At 38.0% G+C, this 21,765-nt stretch overlaps 1 protein-coding gene across 2 annotated transcripts in view; it reads left to right on the top strand.

Annotated features, from left to right (window-relative positions):
- Positions 1–1,212: 1,212 nt before the first annotated feature.
- Positions 1,213–21,765, top strand: part of grm5b (glutamate receptor, metabotropic 5b) — a 29,734-nt gene continuing 9,181 nt past the window's right edge. The window contains exons 1-5 of one of the 2 annotated variants that reach the window (XM_055166977.1): positions 1,213–1,371; positions 2,307–2,735; positions 3,454–3,568; positions 7,898–7,972; positions 8,100–8,274. In XM_055166977.1, the coding sequence (XP_055022952.1) occupies positions 1,213–1,371; positions 2,307–2,735; positions 3,454–3,568; positions 7,898–7,972; positions 8,100–8,274 (953 nt within the window). Of the gene's footprint in view, positions 1,372–2,306; positions 2,736–3,453; positions 3,569–7,897; positions 7,973–8,099; positions 8,275–21,765 lie in introns of those variants that run through there. The other variant, XM_055166978.1, reaches the window with a different exon arrangement.

The raw sequence follows: 21,765 nt of genomic DNA, 5'->3' as shown, positions 1-21,765 counted from the left end.
TGCGCCACGCGCATTGTCTTGGTACCATTCAGCCAAAAAAAGGACCATTCGAATGGGCACGGACACTGGAGGATTCACATGTGTACATACATATACTAGTATGTCTGTTTTATTTTGCCAAAGACAAGCACAAATAACTCTGCCCGATGGTAATGCTGCTGAATGAAGTAGCCCGACGTAAGGTCACAGTTTGAGATCTGTCTGCAGTGTCTTCGTTTTCTGGTTAGTTTGCTCTCTTAAAATCATATATAGGCCGACACATCCCCCTGCAAAACATATGAATAGGTAGTTCAGTATTCAGGGGTGCACCCCCGGTTTGGAGATGATGCCTTTGTGTGGAGGTGGTGTCTTTGAAGGTGTAGTCTGCTTTCATGGATGCACTGTAAACTGGGACTCAGGGAATGACAGTTTATTTAGGTGTCCTCTCAGTGAGATTATTTAAGGTCATGGGCACACTTGTAAACAAAGTAAACATTTGAAAATATGCTGACACCACAGGTTTGCGAGGGCACAGGTGCACTTGAGTGTCCACAGGAGAATCACTATGGAACAAATTCACAGCAAAACGCTTCCAAAAGAACTTATCACCAACAGAGCAGATCACATCAAATGAAAAGTGACATAGGAGACCATGGCCAGCCACTTATCAAACCTTGTGCTTTTGAGTGATGCATTCATTTCCTCAATCCATTATAGATTACTTTTAACAAATAGTTTTGGCAATAGTGAAACTTGGGCTTTTTCATATTTATTATGTAGCTGTTACATAATATTTCAGTTTACATAACCTTGGGGTTCAGGAGAAGTTTGTTTTATTTGTACCCATAGGTAAACAGCTCACATTATAGACAAATAAATACATCAAAACTAGTATATTCTAGTTACATCATTTATCATTTTATAATGTGTGCTATGTCTTCTGCTCATAGGGTAATGTGATCCTGTTATGCTATGGAGATCAAACCCACCTAACAACAGAGAGAGCTTGGGGTTATTTCTCCCAATGAGATTTTCTGCTGCACCTGCCTCTGCTGTTGCAGTAATGGCCCCACCATGAAATCAGACAGAAAAGAAGAGAAAGAAGACACAAAGAATTCTTGCTGAAAGTGCCACACTCCACTAAAATGGGAAGGAGAAGAGCAACCGTGCACACTTCTGACCAGTAACCTCTGAATTGCAGTCTCAAGTTTGTGCTCAAGTTTAATGTGGAACATGATGGCAATTTGGCTACTGTTGTTTTTGTGCGTCTGGATTGTGCCTGAAGGAAGCCACTCTGCCCAGTCAAATGAAAGGAGGGTTGTAGCTCACATCCCTGGTGATATCATAATCGGAGCCTTGTTCTCCGTTCATCATCAACCACCTGCTGACAAGGTGAGTGTCTTTGCAGTGCTGCCTGATAAATGACATGGCTGCTTTATGCTGCTCCACTACAATACAATATTCAAACAGTTCTGCTAGTGACTGTTTCAAGTTGTTCTTTTTTAGGATTGTAGACATGTAGGATTGTGAAATTCTGGATCAAGTATTTAATACAAAATTCTTGATATCTTCTTTCTCAACATTTTTACTTCTTAATTTATTTTATTGAACACACTAACAAAACGTTTCCTATACCATTATGCACATTTAAAAAATCATCAGGATTTTTTTTTTATTACATTACATTGACATTATATTTGCTTCTTCTGAGGGTTCACAATATGTCTTGGTTATATCCTCTTCTCACCCCAATAGGACTGGTTGAGGAAAAGTGTCAGTGCACTGAATCATTATATGACAATATCACCGAAATATCATATAATTACAGGGATGAAATTGTATAGAATATGCATTTTCTCTTTATTTATGTATTTAGGTTGTGGTAATAGTTAGGGATGTAACAATATCCAAATCTCACAGTAGGATATTATCACAATATTCATTTCACAGTACAATAGTTATTGTGATATTTTGAAGAGTCTAATATAATTGTAGATGTGACACTTTATTGCTTTTAAAATACCTTGACAAGATTTTGGTGTGAATTATTTTTGTCCTAATCCCAAAAATTCAAGTCAAAAATATATTTCTTCATCTTGTCTGCACTGAAATGAATCATTGGATATGTAGTTGCCTGTGTTTATAAGATGTTGTTTCTATAAAACCATGCATTTAAGCAAAGAAACTTGTAATTTAATATATGGTGACAGCCCATGATATTATTGTGAGACTTTTGACGATACGATATCACAGTATTTCGGTTATTGTTACATCCCTAGTAATAGTTCATATATTTTTAATAATACTACTGTCAACTTTTTCACCAGGTACATGAACGTAAGTGTGGTGCAGTCCGGGAGCAGTATGGCATCCAGCGCGTCGAGGCCATGATGCACACTTTAGATCGCATCAATGCCGACCAGCAGATCCTCCCCAACATCAGTCTGGGCTGCGAAATCCGAGACTCCTGCTGGCACTCAGCTGTGGCCCTGGAGCAAAGCATCGAATTCATCCGAGATTCCTTGGTGTCGTCGGATGAGGCAGAGGAGTGGGGCGGGAGCAACTGGGGAGGAGGTGGAGGAGGACCCATGAAGTGTTCTGACCCTTCAGCAACCCCCATGAGAGGAAAGAAGCCCATCGTGGGACTGATTGGACCCGGTTCAAGCTCTGTGGCCATCCAAGTCCAGAATCTGCTCCAGCTTTTCAACATACCACAGATTGCCTACTCTGCCACCAGTATGGACCTCAGCGACAAGGTTAGACACAGGCTGATAAAAGGCACACGACGTAACTTTTCTGACTGAGGGTCCACCACCTGTTTGTCTCCATGGACATATTATTGTGTACCCTGAAATGTACCACATTATGGCATAAATAATTAATTTAAAGGCATCTTATTCATTGAAAATACCTAAGCATGAATTCTTACTGTGAGTGGGCTCATCTGTCCAACTTGGGGCCTGTTTATACGAACTCATTTAGACGGTGACGGCATTTTTGGGGCTTAAAAATGCAAAAATCTGAAACCACCCTTCAGAGTTGAAAAGTTGAATATGCTCCGCCATAGCGTTCTCGTCTACACTGCCCAAGACGCAAAACTCTGGTCAGATCTGCTTACGTCGCATACGTGTTTACGTCACATACATCACCACTTCGCATGACCACCTAGCTGCCTGGCATGCATACTCAATCGAATTCTGCACACTTTAGCGTCACCGTATGCATACAGATTTCCTCCCGAAAATGGTCATCTAAACATGGAATAAAATGTGAAGATGCAGCGTCACGTTTGCATCTTCTGTTCAGAGTGTCATCATATAAATGTAGCCTTGGTCTGGTCGCGTTACCAGCTCTCTATTTCTATGGGCATAGATAAATTTACGTCATACTGTGGAAAATGGTGGCGGACCCCAGGAATGGCATTTTAAATATTCCTTCTGATTCAATTCAAATAAAATATGTGCTTTTTCTCAGAGCCTTTACAAGTACTTCATGAGAGTAGTGCCTTCAGACATGCAGCAAGCAAGAGCTATGGTGGACATTGTGAAGAGATACAACTGGAGTTATGTGTCTGCCATTAACACAGAAGGTAAGCTTAATGTCATCTTTATAATAATGTGTTTCATCAAATCTGCTCTTGTTGGTATTGTTCAATTCCTGTTTATTTTGGAGAAACATTTTTTGGGGCTCCATTTTAATTGCACTCTACTATAGTTGCATATACTATATAGGAGTAAATTGAAGTGATCTAGTTTTGTCTGTTCTAGTCCCTAATAAACATTACACAGGCTATTACTTAATATTATAATTACTTGGCTTTGGCATTGCCTAGTGGTATGACTTCTGTTTTTATAGTAGCAAAAGCAAGCATTGGCTTATTGGGGAGTTGAGAAAGTGGGTCACTATAGCACGGATGTAAACAAATCATGCCACCTTTCTTTGGATGTTGTATGTACACAGACATACACAATTATTAGATTATGAAGGATGTATCCTGTCTAAAGGTCATAGTAACAGTAAAAGCAGATCAAAAGTTATAAGTTACCCCAAAGAGAAAAAAAGAATATTAAGTATTTCTAGTCATGTAACTCAGATGAGCCATTCACAACAATAGCTGAGAATGAATTTTGTGCAGTAATTTGCTCCTTCAGTTCCTTTGCTATGGCTTAGTATTTGGATGTCTTCACCCCTGTGAGTTCTGTTCTCATTCAGAGGGTTTGACCTTGTAACAACCTTCGAGGGCGGCAGCTGCCTTCTTAAAGACAATCACTCAAACGCAACTGAGCTAATAGAGCGGCAGACAGCAGAGGCTCACAGGAGGAGGAGGATGGGGAAAATAGTTTGTTAAAGATGAAGAAATACACAATGTGAGCGTTGTGAATGTGAAACACAGACACTAGAGCAGACATACCTTAAAGGTGCACTATGTAACTTTTTGGTTGGGGGTCAGACACCTGCTTGTTTCTATGGATGTGTCATTGCTCTGCCTGGAAGTATAACATTAAACAGCTCTACCTTATATTTATTCAATTACAGGTGGTTTTATGGCTCAAAATGATCTAGAAAAACAGGCATTCTGACTGTGAGCGGGGTTGCCTCTCCCAGATATGATCTGTAACTAGGTCTGGCTTGATCTCTGTGGAGATAGAATTGTTTAATACCAAACTGTGAAACATTCCAGACAAAGAAATAACATCTACATGGAGAAAAGCATTTGACAGTGCACATTTAATACTTAGTGCGGTTAAGTCAAAAAATTAATTTGTAGATAAAGAAAAGGGAAGGTTGTTTAGATAGACTGTAAAATTGACTTCTGTGATTAACCATGTTATAACATCGTTCATTGTTGACTTACTCAGAGTTGTATTTTGATTCATGCATGTTTCCAATAGTCCGCTACTGTCCTGCATTTGAGGCTTGAGTGCTCATATAACACTTTTCACTCTCTCCATCCACTGCTTTCTGATGACTTGCAAGTCAAAAGATTCAGACACCAGGTCATACACGAAGGGTGCTAGACTGTCACATGGGTAAATGAAAATCCACTGCCTGTTCTGGTGAAATTCGCCTAGTTTTGAAGAGGATGTCAGTGGACCCACTTCTGTTATTAAGTTGTTTTCAGTTAATATTGCAGTTTAAAATGTAGAAAGTGTAAAATAATGGTCTACGTTTGTTATAGTTTCATACCAATTAAATATCCCAAAAAGTGTAATTGTCTTCTTTATGAAACTTTAATTAGTGCTCTAAAGTGGCTCTTACATTGCTCTGAGACATAAAAACTCCTATCCACTCTTTATGCTCTGCTTTGTCCTCTTTATTTTTATTTTACTCAAGCCTTGTAGATGCTATTGACTTGTGTTTGATGCATGTCACCTAAACATGCTCATTAGAAATTATTGATGTGCTCCATGAAGCACTCTTTTTGATCGTTACCCTCCGTCATATTAGCTGTTAACTTATTGGCAGATCATCAGATGACTTTCACTTCAGATTACTTTTTGTTCCTTCATCACACTGTATCCACTTATCCAATGCCCACAGTAGCCTATAGATTGACATTTCATTGTAGCGAGTCAATACAGAAAACTGGCAGAAAAAAAAGGCAGAAAATCTCTCTGTCTTGGCTGCCTAAGGGGGATGATTTAAAATTGGGTCAGAAGACTATTTCTCGTGGGCCACATTATGAGACGTGCTCTATGGTATTGAATTATTACTGTGGATTTATTGTTACTATTATTCATATTGATTTGAATAGATAACACATTTTTAATCCATAAATTCAGAAGACACATTGAAAGTGATCTGAAATACCTTGAAAAAATCCCTTTTCAAAGCTGAGTGTCAGAAGGAAGTGGGATACCTGAAACAGCCTTTTTACATGGCATATGCAGTAAAAGCAGGTGGCTGAGTTCTGAAAGAGGGAGCAGTGGAAGCAAGTGGCAACAAGGGGGATTTGTACAGTAATTGCATGTGATAGCATCTCAAAAGAGTGAAAAGAGGATGTGAATGGGAACAGAATGGAGTAGGCAGAGTCTCTTGGCTCCCTACCACTGTGTTATACGGGAGGTTTACAGAATTGAGACAAATTATTTCTGTGACATGGTACATTTCTTTGTAATGTTAGACTATCAGTGGCTTACTAGTACCATTAACAAATTAATGCCTAATTATAATGATTAATTATGGCTTTAAATGTTAGGTGTGAGATATAGCCTTTTATCGAATTAAATTGCTATTAAATGTAGTAGCTCTTACTTCTTCATCTGGAATGGAGAAAGGTTTGTGCGGATGGTTGCCACATAAAAAAATAATGTAAATATTAATTTGGTAACTGGATGATTTTTAATATAGTGTCCCTCACAATATGAAGAAAGACAGTGATGTATCATTATTGTTATGCAGAGGTGTGACTAAGTCGTTGTTTTGTTTTGCAAGTCTCAAGTAAGTCTCAAGTCTTTGACCTCAAGTCCGAGTCAAGTCCCAAGTCAAATACAGGCAAATCCAAGTCAAGTCCAAGTCATCTGCTTTGAGCTTCAATTCATTTCGAGTCTTTAAACCAAAATACCAAATATAGCTTAGATTTTTGCTATTTATTTGACTTTTAAGATAAATTGTACTTAAGTATATTTTTATATGAGTATTTATAGAGTATGTAAGAGTTGTAGAAATGTAAATTTATTATTTATTTTAAATGTTTTGACAAGATATTATTGTGAATCATTACGGTCATAATAGAAAGAATTCAAATTTAAAAGTGCTTCTCAAGTCACGTCTCAAGTCCTAAAAATAGTGACTCAAGTCTGACTTAAACTCAAGTCACGACTTGCAAGTCCCCACCTCTGTTGTTAAGAACCAAATACATTTTAACAACAGTATTTCTTTGTCACACTAACTGTAAAACTTAGTATGAAATGCACCAATTTAATGCTAAACTAGTTTCCTTTCTCTAAACAAACAACAGAATTGTAGAGCTGAAAAATATACCAAAGATAAACCATAAAAAACTCAATATACTATGTCAGTATATTGATACGGTATCAATAATTTGTCGCCAAATTTGTATATTTTATCATAACCTTTCTCCATATCAACATTGGTTACTTTATTTTTTTTTCAGATTTCACGCCTTTTAGACAAACATTAAGTGTGAAAAAGACACATGACACATTGGGGTGGGAGGGAGAGAGCGGCTACCTAACACATAAATCCCTATAGAGACAAGAGGGAAGTAGGTTACAAGCTTTATCGATCTGGTAGGAGTGTGAGTGCGCTGTATACCCATGTGTACACGAGAAGGGAGGACTGCACCATCTGTCTCTCTCTCTCTCCTCAGCCAGACACTAATTACAAGACTTTACACTTCACTGTGACACACTGATCACTGGCCCTGTATCACAAAGGCAGCATTCAAGGATTTCAGACCCTCTCCCCACCTTCACTGCATCCCTTCAAACATCTCTACTCCCTTTCATTCTTTTGTATTTATTAGTTTTCTCTGACTTTCTCTCCTTTGACCTCCTATCAATTTAAATGGATCAATCGCGGCTCATTAGGCTGCAGTTGTGTTATTGATGGCACACACACACGCAGGGGCATTAGAACAGATAATGATCTCATTGAGTGAAGAAAAAGATGTATTTTTGATCTACTCTTCAGACATCACAGTCAGGGGCCCACATGAAACAGAGCAACGAATATGAAAGAGGGAAATCCTGTCATATTCTTTGCCAGTGTGTACAACCCGTCATTAGCATAAATTCCAGGTCACCCACTTTCTCTGGCAAAGAGTTGGGTGCCACATTAGGGAAACTGCTATTTCAATGCTACGTTACTTAGTTAAACCAGTTAATGTTTGAAACTGCTATTTTGGATTATGGTGTGTGGTCAATGTTTAATAAAGCTGCTTTTGTTGTTTTAGGCAACTATGGTGAAAGTGGAATGGAGGCATTCAAAGACATGGCAGCTAAGGAGGGAATCTGCATTGCACACTCTGGTAAGAAACAAAGTCACATCAAATCTTATCCAGAATAAAACATTTGAGTGGGTATTGTAGTGAAGCAATAACCAGTAGGACCACGCCATTCACTGACATAGATCTGATCACAAGTGTTTCCCTCCAGGCAAAATCTGGAGCAATGCAGGAGAACAGAGCTTTGACCGGCTGTTGGAGAGGCTGAGGGCACATCTGCCTAAGGCCAGAGTAGTGGCTTGTTTCTGTGAAGGCATGACCGTCCGCAACATCCTCATGGCCATGAGGCGCCAGGGCTCAGTAGGGGAGTTCCTGCTCATCGGGAGGTAAGGGCAGACACATGTACTGCACTGTCTATTACACAAGCTTTAGACAGGAGGTTTCATCATCATTATGTCATATTTTGTGTTAAAATTATTTTTAAAGCAATAATAATTTGATTGTCCTATACTTGTTCCATTTCCATCAGTATTTGTGAATGTATATACTCTGTCTTTGGTCTAGTAAATTAGACCTATTCCTCATTTGGGGTACTGAAATATCAAATTAACATGAAATGAATAATGTTTCCCAGTATGTCCTGACACATTATAAATGAAACATCTTCCATTGATTAGTATTAAAATGCTCCCACATTCCTTTGATTTCATTATATTGTCCCTCAGCTTTGCCTGGCTCTAATTAAGCATCAAAGTGTTGGGTTTTGTTGTAATCATCGTCCTGATTATCTTCATCAGCTTCATCATCATAATCATCATCTTCATGCTGACCATCCTCATCGTCATGGACACCGCAGCTCCTGCTCACTAAGAGGTAATGTTATAAAACACTCTGCAGTACCTAGTTAGCACCACGCTCCGCTTTGTGGTAACTGCCATAACCATCAAGCTATAGAAAAAAGTCTATAAACAAAGCACTGAATAATCATTGATAACAAAGCGTTTAACTCAGCAGTGAATATTTTGCAAATGGACTTCTCCTGTTGTTTGGAGATAGTTGTGTGAGACAGGGGAACTCTTGTTGCTGACAGAGCTGAATACTGTGATTGATAACTTTACAAGGATTAGTTACAAGAATGCATTTGTTTTCTTAAATTTCTGACTGTGGAAGGATTGGACCTTGCTGTTGAATCAAGAGAAAAAGAGCAGTCTGAATGGAAAGTCAAAAAGCAGACTCCCTCTGGAGATCATCCTGCCCCAGTGTGCAGCCCTTCTGTCTGCTGTTGCCATGGAAATATCCCTTACCATATTTGGATGAATCCAGCATAGCAGCTGGCCTGAGTGTTTATGTGAATGGTTATGTGTATACGTCGAGGGATCTGTGCTGTTTGTCAGTAGTCTGAGCTCTATTCCTGATTGACATTAACACTAGATACTGTTGTTTTTGATTTGTCTCACTGGGAACATTTTCTTATGCTAGGGTTCCAAAAGATAAGTTGATTTTGGTTAGTAGTATGTGCATGTATTTGATATAAGTCAGTGAATACTCTCAAATGTATTTAACAAGACAAAAAACATGACTTGAGGCATATTAAAACCCAATAAAACACATTCCATCTTTCATTTTATTAACAATTTAATCAGCATTTATTACAAATCACATGAAAACCTTAGCTGAGAACAAACCCTTTCACAAAACTGAAAGCAACAGACAAAAATAAAAATGGAAACTTTGCCACAACATCACTTGCAATATCTCCAAAAATGAGCTTAAGGATACAGAGGCCCACACTGACACCTACACACACATATTCATCCTCTTACTGCTCTCAGAGGGAATGGCCTTATCCTCTTAGCACACTCCAATGGGAAAAGTGCTGGGAATTATAGAGGAGAGGAGGGGCAGGCAGACCCATCGGCCGCAGACAGACACAGAAGATAAAGACAGGAACCAACAGCCGTGGAGGAGTGACGGGAGCTCAAGTTCAGGTTTCAAAAGTGGGTTGTGATATTTGTGTCCCTATATGTGGATTGGAATCATGTGGAATTTGTGTGTAGGTGCAACAAGCTGGTTTGGTAGTCCGGATAGTCGTCTTTGAGCTTCCCGTTTGGTATTTGGCTGCTCATTTTCAGATTTACACTGTGGGATTAAAGTGAATGTTACATCACCTCCCGGGCAGCTCAAATATACACAGTAACACGCATGTGCACATGCCGAGGAAATATTCACTGTGTAATCCATTATTTGTATGACTGAACGCTTTCCCCCTCTGCCTATTATTAGAATTTAAATTAATAATTCAGTTTGATTAGAGTTTTGGAGATTCTGGGCATGGCCTGACCATATGCTGATATTGAGAAAAACTTGTATGTGTCCTCTATATGCAGGTTAAGACACTGGCAACCCAGTTTCCGTTGTGATTGTACTAACATTTTCAAAACTGTAAGAGTGCAGGCAGCATACAGTTTCTTTAATTTGTTAAAGTTGACCTGTCAAATATAGCTTTTAATAATGATAACAATTTAGGTTCTAAGCTTTCATGTGAGCTATGGCCTGTCTATAGAAAATTATATGTATGTGTCCTATCTGCAGGTAAAGGCACTGATAACCCAGGTTCAACTGTGATTGTGTTATCTCTTTTAAAACAGTAAGCATTACAGTTCCTTTAAGTTCCTGTATTTATGCAACAAAATGCTGTTTTCAATACATAATAATAAGCATATTTACCTTCATTTTACTAATCCTATAACCCCGAAAAATGTCACAGAATGTACCTGCTCAGAAAAGTATCTACTATTGATTTGCTTAAGCCTCTTCACATATTTTAACCCCATTTCAGAATTTGTGCGATTTCTGTATTAATGCAACTGATATTTAACCTTCACATGTGTAATTTTCTGTAATTAAATCAGCAAGAAAATCAACTGACCTTTAATTTACCTCTGACAGTGAACAAGTCATAAGTAATTATAATTATTATGAACTGTGAAACAACTGAGAAATACCTCACATTATCAGCTGTTTCAACAACAACAAAAAAGATGGGGTTTTAAAGGTACATGCTCTGTGTGGTGGGAGGTTTGCCACCTGCTTGTGGCTATTAAGTTGTTATAGCTTTGCCTGGGATGGTCCACAGCGTGGCATTTAATGTAAGTGTGTTTAATTGCTAATAAATACCTCAAAAACTTTAATTTAGATTGGCCTGGTGGCGTCACCTGCTTTTCTCCTTGGAGATAAATATGTGTAATGCCATACTGCCAGTCGGGCTCAATGAAGACAAGCAGGTAGTAGAAGAAATGTTACAAAATGCTTCTTTAAAAATATGATAATGAGAGGTATAAAATGGTTAAGTGCTGGTTTGGGGCTCACATTCTTGTTGCTAAGTGTTCTTGTGACACAGCAAGAAAGCGAATGACTGAAATCCTTTAATTGAAGTTTTGACACAGACTTTCCAGAAAAAAACAAAATCCCCTGGATACTTTCCCCTTCATCAAACTCATCTAAATCCATTATCGAACAACAGGTTTTCACACGCACCTGCCCCAGACAGGCTCCAGACCAGATGGCATCTTTGAACACTTATTAAAATCATAGAGCGTGGAGCTGCCAGAAGCCTAGTCTCATCTATCACGTTCACACATTCAGGTGTATTTTGTTCATTTGATTAAAGAAGGACTAATCCATTTGGCATGTACATATTGTTTTGCAGTGTTGTCACAATGGTAAAATGTGAAACTTGATTCTGTTACTATTTTAAAAAAAACAACAAAAAAGATGCTTGCAAATGCTCCTTCTACTCCATCTACTTTAGCATATTTTTGTATTATAGTTGGCTACTTTTATGAAAGGTCAAATGTTGTTCCTGCTGTTTCAAATTGTAAATTAAATGTTGGGCTGAGAGATACAAGATCAAGATTGCCTAGAGCCAATCTTGTGTCAGTAAAACATGTGGTTTGGAGCACAGTTCAGACTTTAATGGAAAAAATGTGATCACCCAGCCCTAATCAAATGCATTTTTTCCCTTTAAGCAATTACTGAATATATTTTTATTTCTTTTTTTTTTTTTTTTTCAAATATCCAATGTTTAACAGTATTTTGAATTTTCTCACCATATAAACAATAATGCCCAATACCCATCATCTTGAATTGGCACCCCCGAACTCTCATTTACTTCCAAGCCCCCCGTCTCCTCCCTCTTCTGGCGTGTTTGGTTAGACGGGTGTCATGTGTACCGCATCTCAGCCCCCGCACTGTTTGTTACCATGGCAACAGAGCGAGCAAGCGAGCCAGCGAGTGAGAAGTACAGAAAGAGAGAGACGCGCGGTGAAAGCGGCCGAGCGAGAGAAAAAAAGTTTGTGATCATGATTTTTTATTTCGTTGCTTAGTTAAAACCTGTGACTTGCTGCATATAGAGGACGTTTAAGAACATTTTACTTCCTCTCAGTGTGTGAAAAATAGGATGCGCTCACATAACATCAGAACATTGTAAACTAAACCATATTTTAAAACTGACTTGGAGGGTAGGACATATTTCCGTGGTATTTCTGTCAAAAACCAGATGTTTTACCCTGTTTTATGGTAATTATCTCTGGCTCTATCCATATGAAACAAAAACTGGCACAAAATTTTATGTATTCTTCCTCAGTACGAATTAACAAAGGACAAATTTAGTTTTTTTTTTCCATATAGTTTGAAAAAAAAAGTTATTTCAAACACAAACGTGAGCTGAATTGAGTTTGCGCAATTTTCTGATCTGTTATAATCTTGTTTCCTCATCAGAAACATCCCTAGACTTTTGTTGTGTTCCATTCACACATGTTTTAACACACAAGCCCTGAATTTTTAGGCTGAGATCTGTTCCACCTTGTGATGTCGTATGGTAATACAGGAAGTGCACTACAGTGATTTTAAACTCCATACACCTTCACAAGAATCATTTGGATCATTTCAGTTTTGAAATTGCTTATTGACTGATTAATCTCTTCTGAACAAATGGTAAAAGGTAGCTGTTAACTTGAAAACAACACTTGATGACATGAAAAGGTGGAACATTTTGGAGCATTTTGAGCTATGGGTATGTCGACAGACCAATAATAAAGAGTTACTCAAACATGTGAATGAAACAAAGCACAATCCCAGGTATGTTTGATGATATAACAACTTTATAACATGGCTTAAATCTCATATGAATCCATTTTGCTTAATATACAGTAAAACCTTTAACAGGTTGATCAGTCTAATCTCTCAGGACCTGTTTACAACATAACACTTGCAGGTAAAAACGACAAAATATTTTAGCGGAAGTGCCTTGTTTAGATGGTGACTGCGTTTTTAGGGCTTAAAACCACCCTCTGAAGTGGAAAGGTCCAATATGCTCTGCTGTAGCTTTTCTGTCTACACTGCCCAACATGCAACTCTGGTCAGATCATCTCACATTGTGTATGCGTTTACGTCTCATACATCACCACAGAGCGTCACCACCGAGCCGCCTGACTTGCATTCCCAATCAAATTCCACACACTTTTGCATCACCGTATGCATGCAAATTTCCTCCCAAAAATGCTTGTCTAAACATGGAATAAAAAGTGAAGATGCAACGCTACTTTTCTGTCTTCTGTTCAGACCGTCATCATATAAATGTAGCCTCACTAACAATAACCTGGTTAAATTTTCTGCATTTGAACTTTTGCAATCAAAAAGTATATCTCAAGTATACCTCATTGTATGTTAAATAGACCCTTGCCTGATCTGAAATTTATTAAATCGTAGAACGTCAGCGCAAACTATTTTAAGGACACAAGCCATTACAGTTATTGAGGGACTTGACTTGACATTACGAAGCACTCCCTGCTCTGTTAGTTTCATTCCAACACTAAAATCAGAATTTGATGACATCTCAAATAATCCAGTGATAATTTTGTCTGATCCTACTTTTACTAACTCTCCCCTGTAACATTCTGTGGGCGATAAGCTGGATCTCTTGTTAGTGGGCATTAGCTGCACCTCGCCTCGCTAATCTGAGTTGTCAAACATCCAGACTAGTAGCAGGGACGTTGGCAGTGTGTGTGTGTGTGTGTGTGTGTGTGTGTGTGTGTGTGTGTGCGTGTGTATGTGTGTGTGTGGGTGTTTGCATGTGAGACCAACCAGTGTAATTATGGCTGCTGTGTAAAAAGAGAATAGCTGTGAACGACCATCTATTAGCCACTGGACGATTATTATCTTATGCAAGAAAGACTGGCTCTGATTGTTGCCACTTAAAGATGTTAATTCTGAAAAGGCTCTCATAACTCCAGCTACAAGGCTTCACTTTATCCTATAACTCAAATCAAATAATACACAAATTTACAGTGATTGATAAAATAATTGCACTTGTATGTAAAGGATGTAATGGCCTGTTTTCTGAATTTTGTGGAAAAAATTTAATATCTCTTGATGATAAATAATTCATCCATGTGCGAAGCCGGATGAGTTTTTTAATATAGACTAAGGTTTATTCTTGTTACAGCAGATATGGACAGGGCGTCTTAACCAGCAGTATGTACCTACTCCATTGCACTCTGAATGTTACAAAGCACCAAGTTTATAAAGCCTGAGATGACCAGAGGTCCTATACATTTCAAAGTGTGAAGGTGATGACTCCTACTAAGGTGTGGCCAGATTTGCTTGACCTGACTTCCATCCATATTCACGCATTTGTCACTTCCTGACAAGATTAGCAAGCAAAAGGGAACAGAAGTGTTTACATTGAAGGGTCTTTCTAACAAACCAAATGCGTTTTAGTTACAAGAGCAAATGTGTTTCTAAAAGATAAACTAATCACTATTTTAATTTAATCAATCAACATTTTACTGCGGAGATCTCATCTCGTGTAGAATTCACATTCATTTACAGATGGAGAGAAATCTTTCCACAATATAAATTTCCTTCACACTGATGTGTGTTATAATGTTGTTTCCTCATCACAAACATACCTGGAGTTGTCAGATGAAAAAAAAAAGAGGTAGAGCGCTTCACTGGGTCATAAAAGAATTAAAAAATAACAGTACAGGTGCTCCATGAGGGTTAAACTAGTAGTCTTAAAACAGATAGTTGCCCTTACTGGCAAATGTAAAAGTGGGCATGGTACAAACATGAGGTACTCCGACTGAATATATTAAAAGTCCTTTATTGCATGAAGGGACGCCAACGCGTTTTGACCAGCAAGATGGTCTTCATCAGGGCAAAGTCCTGGAGTCGTATTTTGTGTCATTCACATGTTTAACACACAAATCCTGCATATTTAGGCTGAAGTCTTCTCTCAAACAAAAAACACTCTGTGCCACCTTGTGATGTCATATGATAATACAGGAATTGCTCTACTGTGTTTTTAAACTCCACACACCTTCACAAGAATCGTTTGGAATTGCCAGTCTCTACTGAAATAAAGTACCATTTCATGACATCACAAAGTGAAATAGAGCATTTTAGAGCTTTTGGAGATGCAGACAGGATTACACAAATGTGTGAATGAAAAAACAAAACTCCAGGTATGTCTATCTTGATACCAATATTTTTGCAGATATTATGTCAATCCATCAGAAATGTGTAATAACAGAACCATAAATGTTTTGATCGAGTGTATCTCACAAACATAAATGGCCTGTGAAATGATCCATAAAACTGCAAATTGGAAAGTTATATTGCAAGTCTGTGCTGACATAACATCAAAACTGGGACTACTAAACTGGGATTAAACCCAAAAGTAAACTTGGACTACACCCTCAGGGCTAAAGTATGAAAACCCCTTTCATGCTAATTACTTTATCAATTTATCGTTCAGTGTATAAAAGTTTTAACAACATATTTTGGGACTCAGTATTTATGGTGTGTACATTTTCTCTGTAATAGTGGGAATTTGTTTTGCTATTTTATGTAATAAGGTACAATTTAAGATGTAGAGAGTTGAATAAAAAAACTTGTAGCTAATTATTGGTTCATTCTGCTATTTATTTGTTGCAGCTCTTGCCTTTTAATGATACAGTGGAGTTAAAAGTTTACTGGGATTATTCTGCTTTGTGTCAGAGGCATAAAGTTGTTTAAATATTACTGTTTATTGCAATTAGAGATGTAATGATATCCAAATCTCATGGTACGATATTTTCATGATATACATCTCATGGTATGGTGATTTGTGATTTGTGGAGGCAAACAAAATTGTAAATGTGCTACTTTTTCTTCTTAAAATGCCTTGACAAGACTTAAACACTAAAAGTGCTTAGAAGTGCTGTTTCGATATAGATCGTCTGTTTTTTTTAGCTGTTGCTGCACCATAACAATGAATTTAGGCAAAGAAACATGTGATTTGATACACTGTGATGGCCCATGATATTATTGAGACTCTTTTGACGATCACAATATTTTGGTTACTGATACAGCCCTAATTTTTTCTCCCCCAATATTTCTCTATAGCAGTATATCGTGCTTCAAAATTTGTTATTGTGACAAGGCTAAACGCACCCCAAGAGAAACAGTCACACAATCCTCGCCATTATGCAATCAGTGAAAGATCTCTAATTATTTCTTAACATAATGAAGTGCTCACCATAGCTTTGTCGAATGGGCCAGGTACAAACCCGAGGCACTGCTTAGATTTATATCTTAATGAGGAGGGACGCTCTGTGTTTCGGACTGGCTGGTCTTCATGAGGCCATAGGAATTGAAAAAGGGGCGCAAAGGTTCCTAAATAAATACATAAAAACCATGTGAGTGGTCATGTGATCACAAGAATAAGAAATAATGGGCCAATGGAGAGCGTAGCAGACACTATAGTACAAGAATATAATAAATATGAAATAGGCAAACCCACAAAATGATTCAATTACCGTGTAAGGCATGCCCATTGCATATGAACCAACAAAAACATTAACATACAAGGAGAAACTACTGCATTACAGATCAGAAATACAATGCAATGCCTCGAGAGTTAAACAATAAACCCAAGCGCTCAACCCCTTAATCTGTCTGTACTTATTTGCCCTTCGTACATATGTTATTTTTCCAATGGGACGGGAGTAGACATCTGTTGTATACACTCATTTACAGTCAGTCTATGATCTTTCCTCCAATAAAATGTAATACTTTTAGCATTCAGCACGCTTTGTCTATAAAGGATTTTCACCTTTGGATTATGTATTTTTCTCTGGGTTTAAGCCAAACCAGAATAACCTTGGGTCCAATTTAAATTGCTTAGAAATAATAAATAACTCAACCACATCCCTTATCTCCTGCCAGAACAGTGTCATTTTTATGCAGTGTATACAATGAACCAGTGCTGCATTCAGCTCATTCTGGACCTATTGAGATCTACATTTATTGTATTTTTAGCATTCAAATAACCATAGTAACACAGTTAATGTATGGTGTAACAAACAGAGTAGAAAAGTAGAAAAAAACATGGCTTGGTCTGAGGCCAGTGTGAGGGACCATAGTGGTAATAAAGATAAAGCAAAAAAATAAGGCCATTGGAAAGACTTATGCTGGTGCCACGGTGGCGTATTACCTCAGCAGGTGATATTACAATGTCTGCAGCATTGGATATAAGAGAGATGACACTTTAATGTGTAGAGCAATAAAAAGTGATGAGGCCAGACCAGGAGAGATACTCATAATATACAGCATGTGTCTCTGTCAACTCTCTGACACCATTCCAGCAGATCTATGCTGGGTTAATACTGGGACTGCTATAATGCTATTTAGGCTTATCACTATAATCTTTTTGACACAGATATCTGCAGCTATCTGGTTTTAATGTCTATGTTGTTTCCATAAACGTTAACTAGGGATGTAACAATAACCGAAATATCGTGATATTGTATCATCAAATTTCTCACAATAATATCATGGACCATCATAATATATCGAATTACAAGTCTCTTTGTTTAAATTAAGAGTTGTGATGCAGCAATAGCTAAAAAAGAAAGATGGAACTACACAGACCATGATCCTTGGCTCCATTTCAATGTGGACTACAAGAACAAATAACAGTTCTAAGCACTTTCAAGTCTTAGATCTTTGAATTAAATCTTGTCAAGTCATTTTAAGAGGAAAAAGTAGCATATTAGGCTCCAGAAAATATCATACCGTGAGATGTATATCATGAAAATATTGTACCAAAAGAGATGGATATTATTACATCCCCAAACATGAGCCTCCCCACCATATCATGAGCTTTCCCCCAATATCACAATAAATATCGTACCGTGAGGTTCATACCATGACGATATCGTATCATGAGCCTTGGATATCGTTACATCTCTAATGTTAACCCTCACTTTTTTGTTTAGGGACAGAGCTAAGCTGGCTCTCACCAGATTGATATGTGTAGCTCTCTGAATAGAGTTCAACATATAATTCTGCGATGGCTCCTGCTGAAAGTGATCAGAACCCTTGATCGGAATATTAAAATAATACATCACGTTGATTGGTCAAAGTGTCACGACAGCAGAACAGTTAAAACTTAAATCCAGTTGAGAAAAAGGTTTAACGGCCTTGTACACGTTTATGAAGGGAAAAACTTTTAAATCATTTGAAAACAGAATTCAATTTGGATAACACAGATTTGTTTATATAAGTATGTCATTTTTACAGCACAGAAATAAGCCAAGATGATAACAGTAATATTGGTTTTCTAAAAGTATTTACAGATGCTTATAAAATTCTGCCAGCAGTTCTGTCTCTAAACTTTATAAAGGGCTGCAAAAACAAAAGGGTAACAACATATTTTGTGTTAAATCTAAATGGGAAGAGAAGCTGAATATTGTTTTATCAGAGGGTGACCAGTTTTTGCTGATGTGCAGCACACACTAACAACAACTTGCTCAAAAAGATGGAGGGAATTCGGGTGGAAGCATCTTATACGATTCTTTATTACTCCCCAAATTACTGCTAGAGTAGTAGGGTTTGATTGTCATTGTTGGAGACAGTCTGGCTATTCAAACGGGAATCACTCTCAGATTACAAAATGTACAAAATTAAAATAATTCTGGGACAGTGTGTTTGAAAAAACAGATATGAGCTTGACTTATGTTGTCCCCAAGGACCCGAAGATATTTTTGTTAGACCTTCTGCCTGGAGAGGTGATTGAAAAAGCTAACAGATGCCTTTTTAAGATTCTCACATCAGCATCAAAAAAAGCAATAGCACCACCGTCAGTGAATTAATGGCTAGACATTATACAAGAAATACATTCCATGGAACGACTGACTTTATTTCTATGCCTCATAGGACATTCCTTCATTAAACACTGGAGAAAATGGTTGAAATATAAACAAAAAGAGACTTGACTTCTACATTCTTATTGCAGTGAAACAGTGCCCTAAGCTTTGTATTTGTTTGTTACACAAAACTTGAAAAACTGAATAAATAAAAAGTAAAAAAAAAAGTGAAATCCAGTTGAGAGAAAAGCACAGGCGTCTTACCCGTCCACAAAAGCACTTCCCTCTGCACATTTTTCAAAAACAAAATAGTCTGTCGGCATCTCTGTGTTTGGTTTGGCTTGTTTGGTGCTGGCTTCTGCCCAAGCCACTATGCCGCCTGTATAACTGCTCAGTTTCACCAATCACAAGTGTTGATACTAACAAAATCGCATAAGTTAGTTGTACATACAGTGTGATGCCAGCTGGGAATCCTTATAACTTTTCTGGTGGACACTCTGCTACCTCCTTGTCTCCATGGCGATGCTATTGCTTTTATTTGCAAAATGTTCCGCAGTATGACTTGGACACATCTATCTTGTGTTTGTGTGTACATTAAATTGTATATGTTTTAAGTGCCAGTCCAGAGATTTGACCTGCGCCTTGGCCTAGTGGCGCCATCTGCTTATCCCCATGTATCCCCCAATATAAAATATATATAAGTTGGTGACAGACCCTCCACCAGAAATGTTACATATTTGTATTTATTCAGATATTGTTAAGGTCTTTTCCCTGGAGCTGTCAGAGTTCATATTTGCCTTGTCAGTCGGGCTCATTACTGGTGTCACTTTTGTTGGTCCACTGCTGCGTGTGGATGTGCATTTGTCGTGTGCACTCACAATGTATGGTTGTAAGCAGCAGATGCTCATCTCGAATTTCTGCCAAGTTGCCATGGCAGCAAAAGAGTGGGTGGGCTGAGGTCGGTGGCATGTCATTACACAACTCAGACATTTAATTACAAAAGTGACCTGGTGTCTTCAGAGTCACTCATCTAATTTTGGCTAATAAATTCTACAATCATACTAATGTGCAGGGTTTGAACTGTATTATTTATTCATGGATTTCAGCTTCCTGTTACATGCAATGTTTTGAGGACCCCCCAAAAAACAAATTTTAAAAAATGGCAATTATCCTAATGTTTCATAATTCTGAGGTCCATGAATTGCTTAGTGATAGAGTATGTAGTCTACAACCAGAGTACCAGAAAGTTATGGCAAAATGTTAAAAAAGGAAATCTGTATCTTACATAAAAAATCACAATGGACCTTCCTGTTTTAATTTTTTTTTTTTCTGAAATAAAGTTTTCATAGGTCTTTAAAAGTGGTTTTGTAAAGCTTTTTTGCTTAAGGCAGCACAGCGGCAGACAGCATTGGCATATTATGCAAACATGAGTTTCAGTAATTTTAGAGACAGGGCGCCCCATGTTAATTGAATACAGAATAGAAAGGTGTATGTGTGTATATTTAAAATCCAGTGTGCATTAATGAGACAAAAAGCACAGACAGCAGGTTGAGCGTGGGCTTGAAACCATGACAACGGCCTTGGGCTTTGAGACATGTGGAGAGACAGAACCAGAGTGAGCTACAATGTCATTAAGATCAGTTATTTTGATATGAATGATTGGTGATTTAGTTTTAACCATAACATGTAGTGATCTGGTAAGAAGGCATTAGACACATGTTTGAGATGTGCTCCTGGACTGTGAGTATCAGTGTACTGTATATGAACAGTACATACAGAACACACTGTACCCTCATGAGGACTGCTGCTGTGGCAGCGTTTCCTACGCTCTGAGCATTGATCTCCACACATCTGTCTCAGGTTATTTGTTTTACTAGTGCACACAGTACACTCTATAGGCTCCATACTTTCTGACAGCCACAGGCAGGCAGCAGTGGGCTGTGGTTATATTGTATCTAGACGAGACATTTATCTAAATAAGCCATATGATCAAGTATCTTTGGTCTTTTGGTTTTCCTGTTCACAGTGTCACAGTGACAGAGGGAGTAGGGCAATTCACTAAAGCAAAGGATTGAACAGTTCAGCAGTAAAAGATGTTTCTTCTTCTGGTAATGGTGCGTTCTTTAAGATTAACTTTCACTTTCTTCACTTTTCACTTCTGTCTGCTCACAGTCTATTTGGTCTCAAGACAGGGAAGAAACATTACAAACAGAAGAGGTATAAGAATATGTGTAACATATTGTTTTGTTGATGTAAGGTTCATAAATTGTAGTGTTGAGTCACATATTCTGTAATGGATTAAAAATACTTGCACTGTTTTAAGATGTGAGGGAACTGATTGGAGGTTATTGTCTTAACTCACTGTAATTGCCTGTTAGTCTTTTGTATTTTTGTCTTTCTTTCTCTGTTTTTGTCAGTCTCACTTCACACCCACTGTCTCCAGCAGTACTGTGACTACAACAGTGTGTTAAACACAGACTTGAGGCATTTATTCCCATAAATATCCAAATCCTTTTATTATGTGCCATGGGGGAGCCACAGATTGATCCACAGTCAGGGCTGGAGCCTGATGATAGCACTGTTTGGCCCTGCATGGGGCTGCACCCGCTGCATGACACCATAGATCCAAATAGTCTGAGGTCTGTCTGAGCAGCAGAAAGGTCAGCGATCAAATCTAATACATGC

Source organism: Boleophthalmus pectinirostris, unplaced genomic scaffold (assembly GCF_026225935.1).
Source record: "Boleophthalmus pectinirostris isolate CB_2022bp ecotype Guang Dong unplaced genomic scaffold, ASM2622593v1 HiC_scaffold_9, whole genome shotgun sequence".
In the NCBI taxonomy this organism is placed as follows: Eukaryota; Metazoa; Chordata; class Actinopteri; order Gobiiformes; family Gobiidae; genus Boleophthalmus; species Boleophthalmus pectinirostris.
This window is presented reverse-complemented; position numbering and strand designations above follow the sequence as displayed.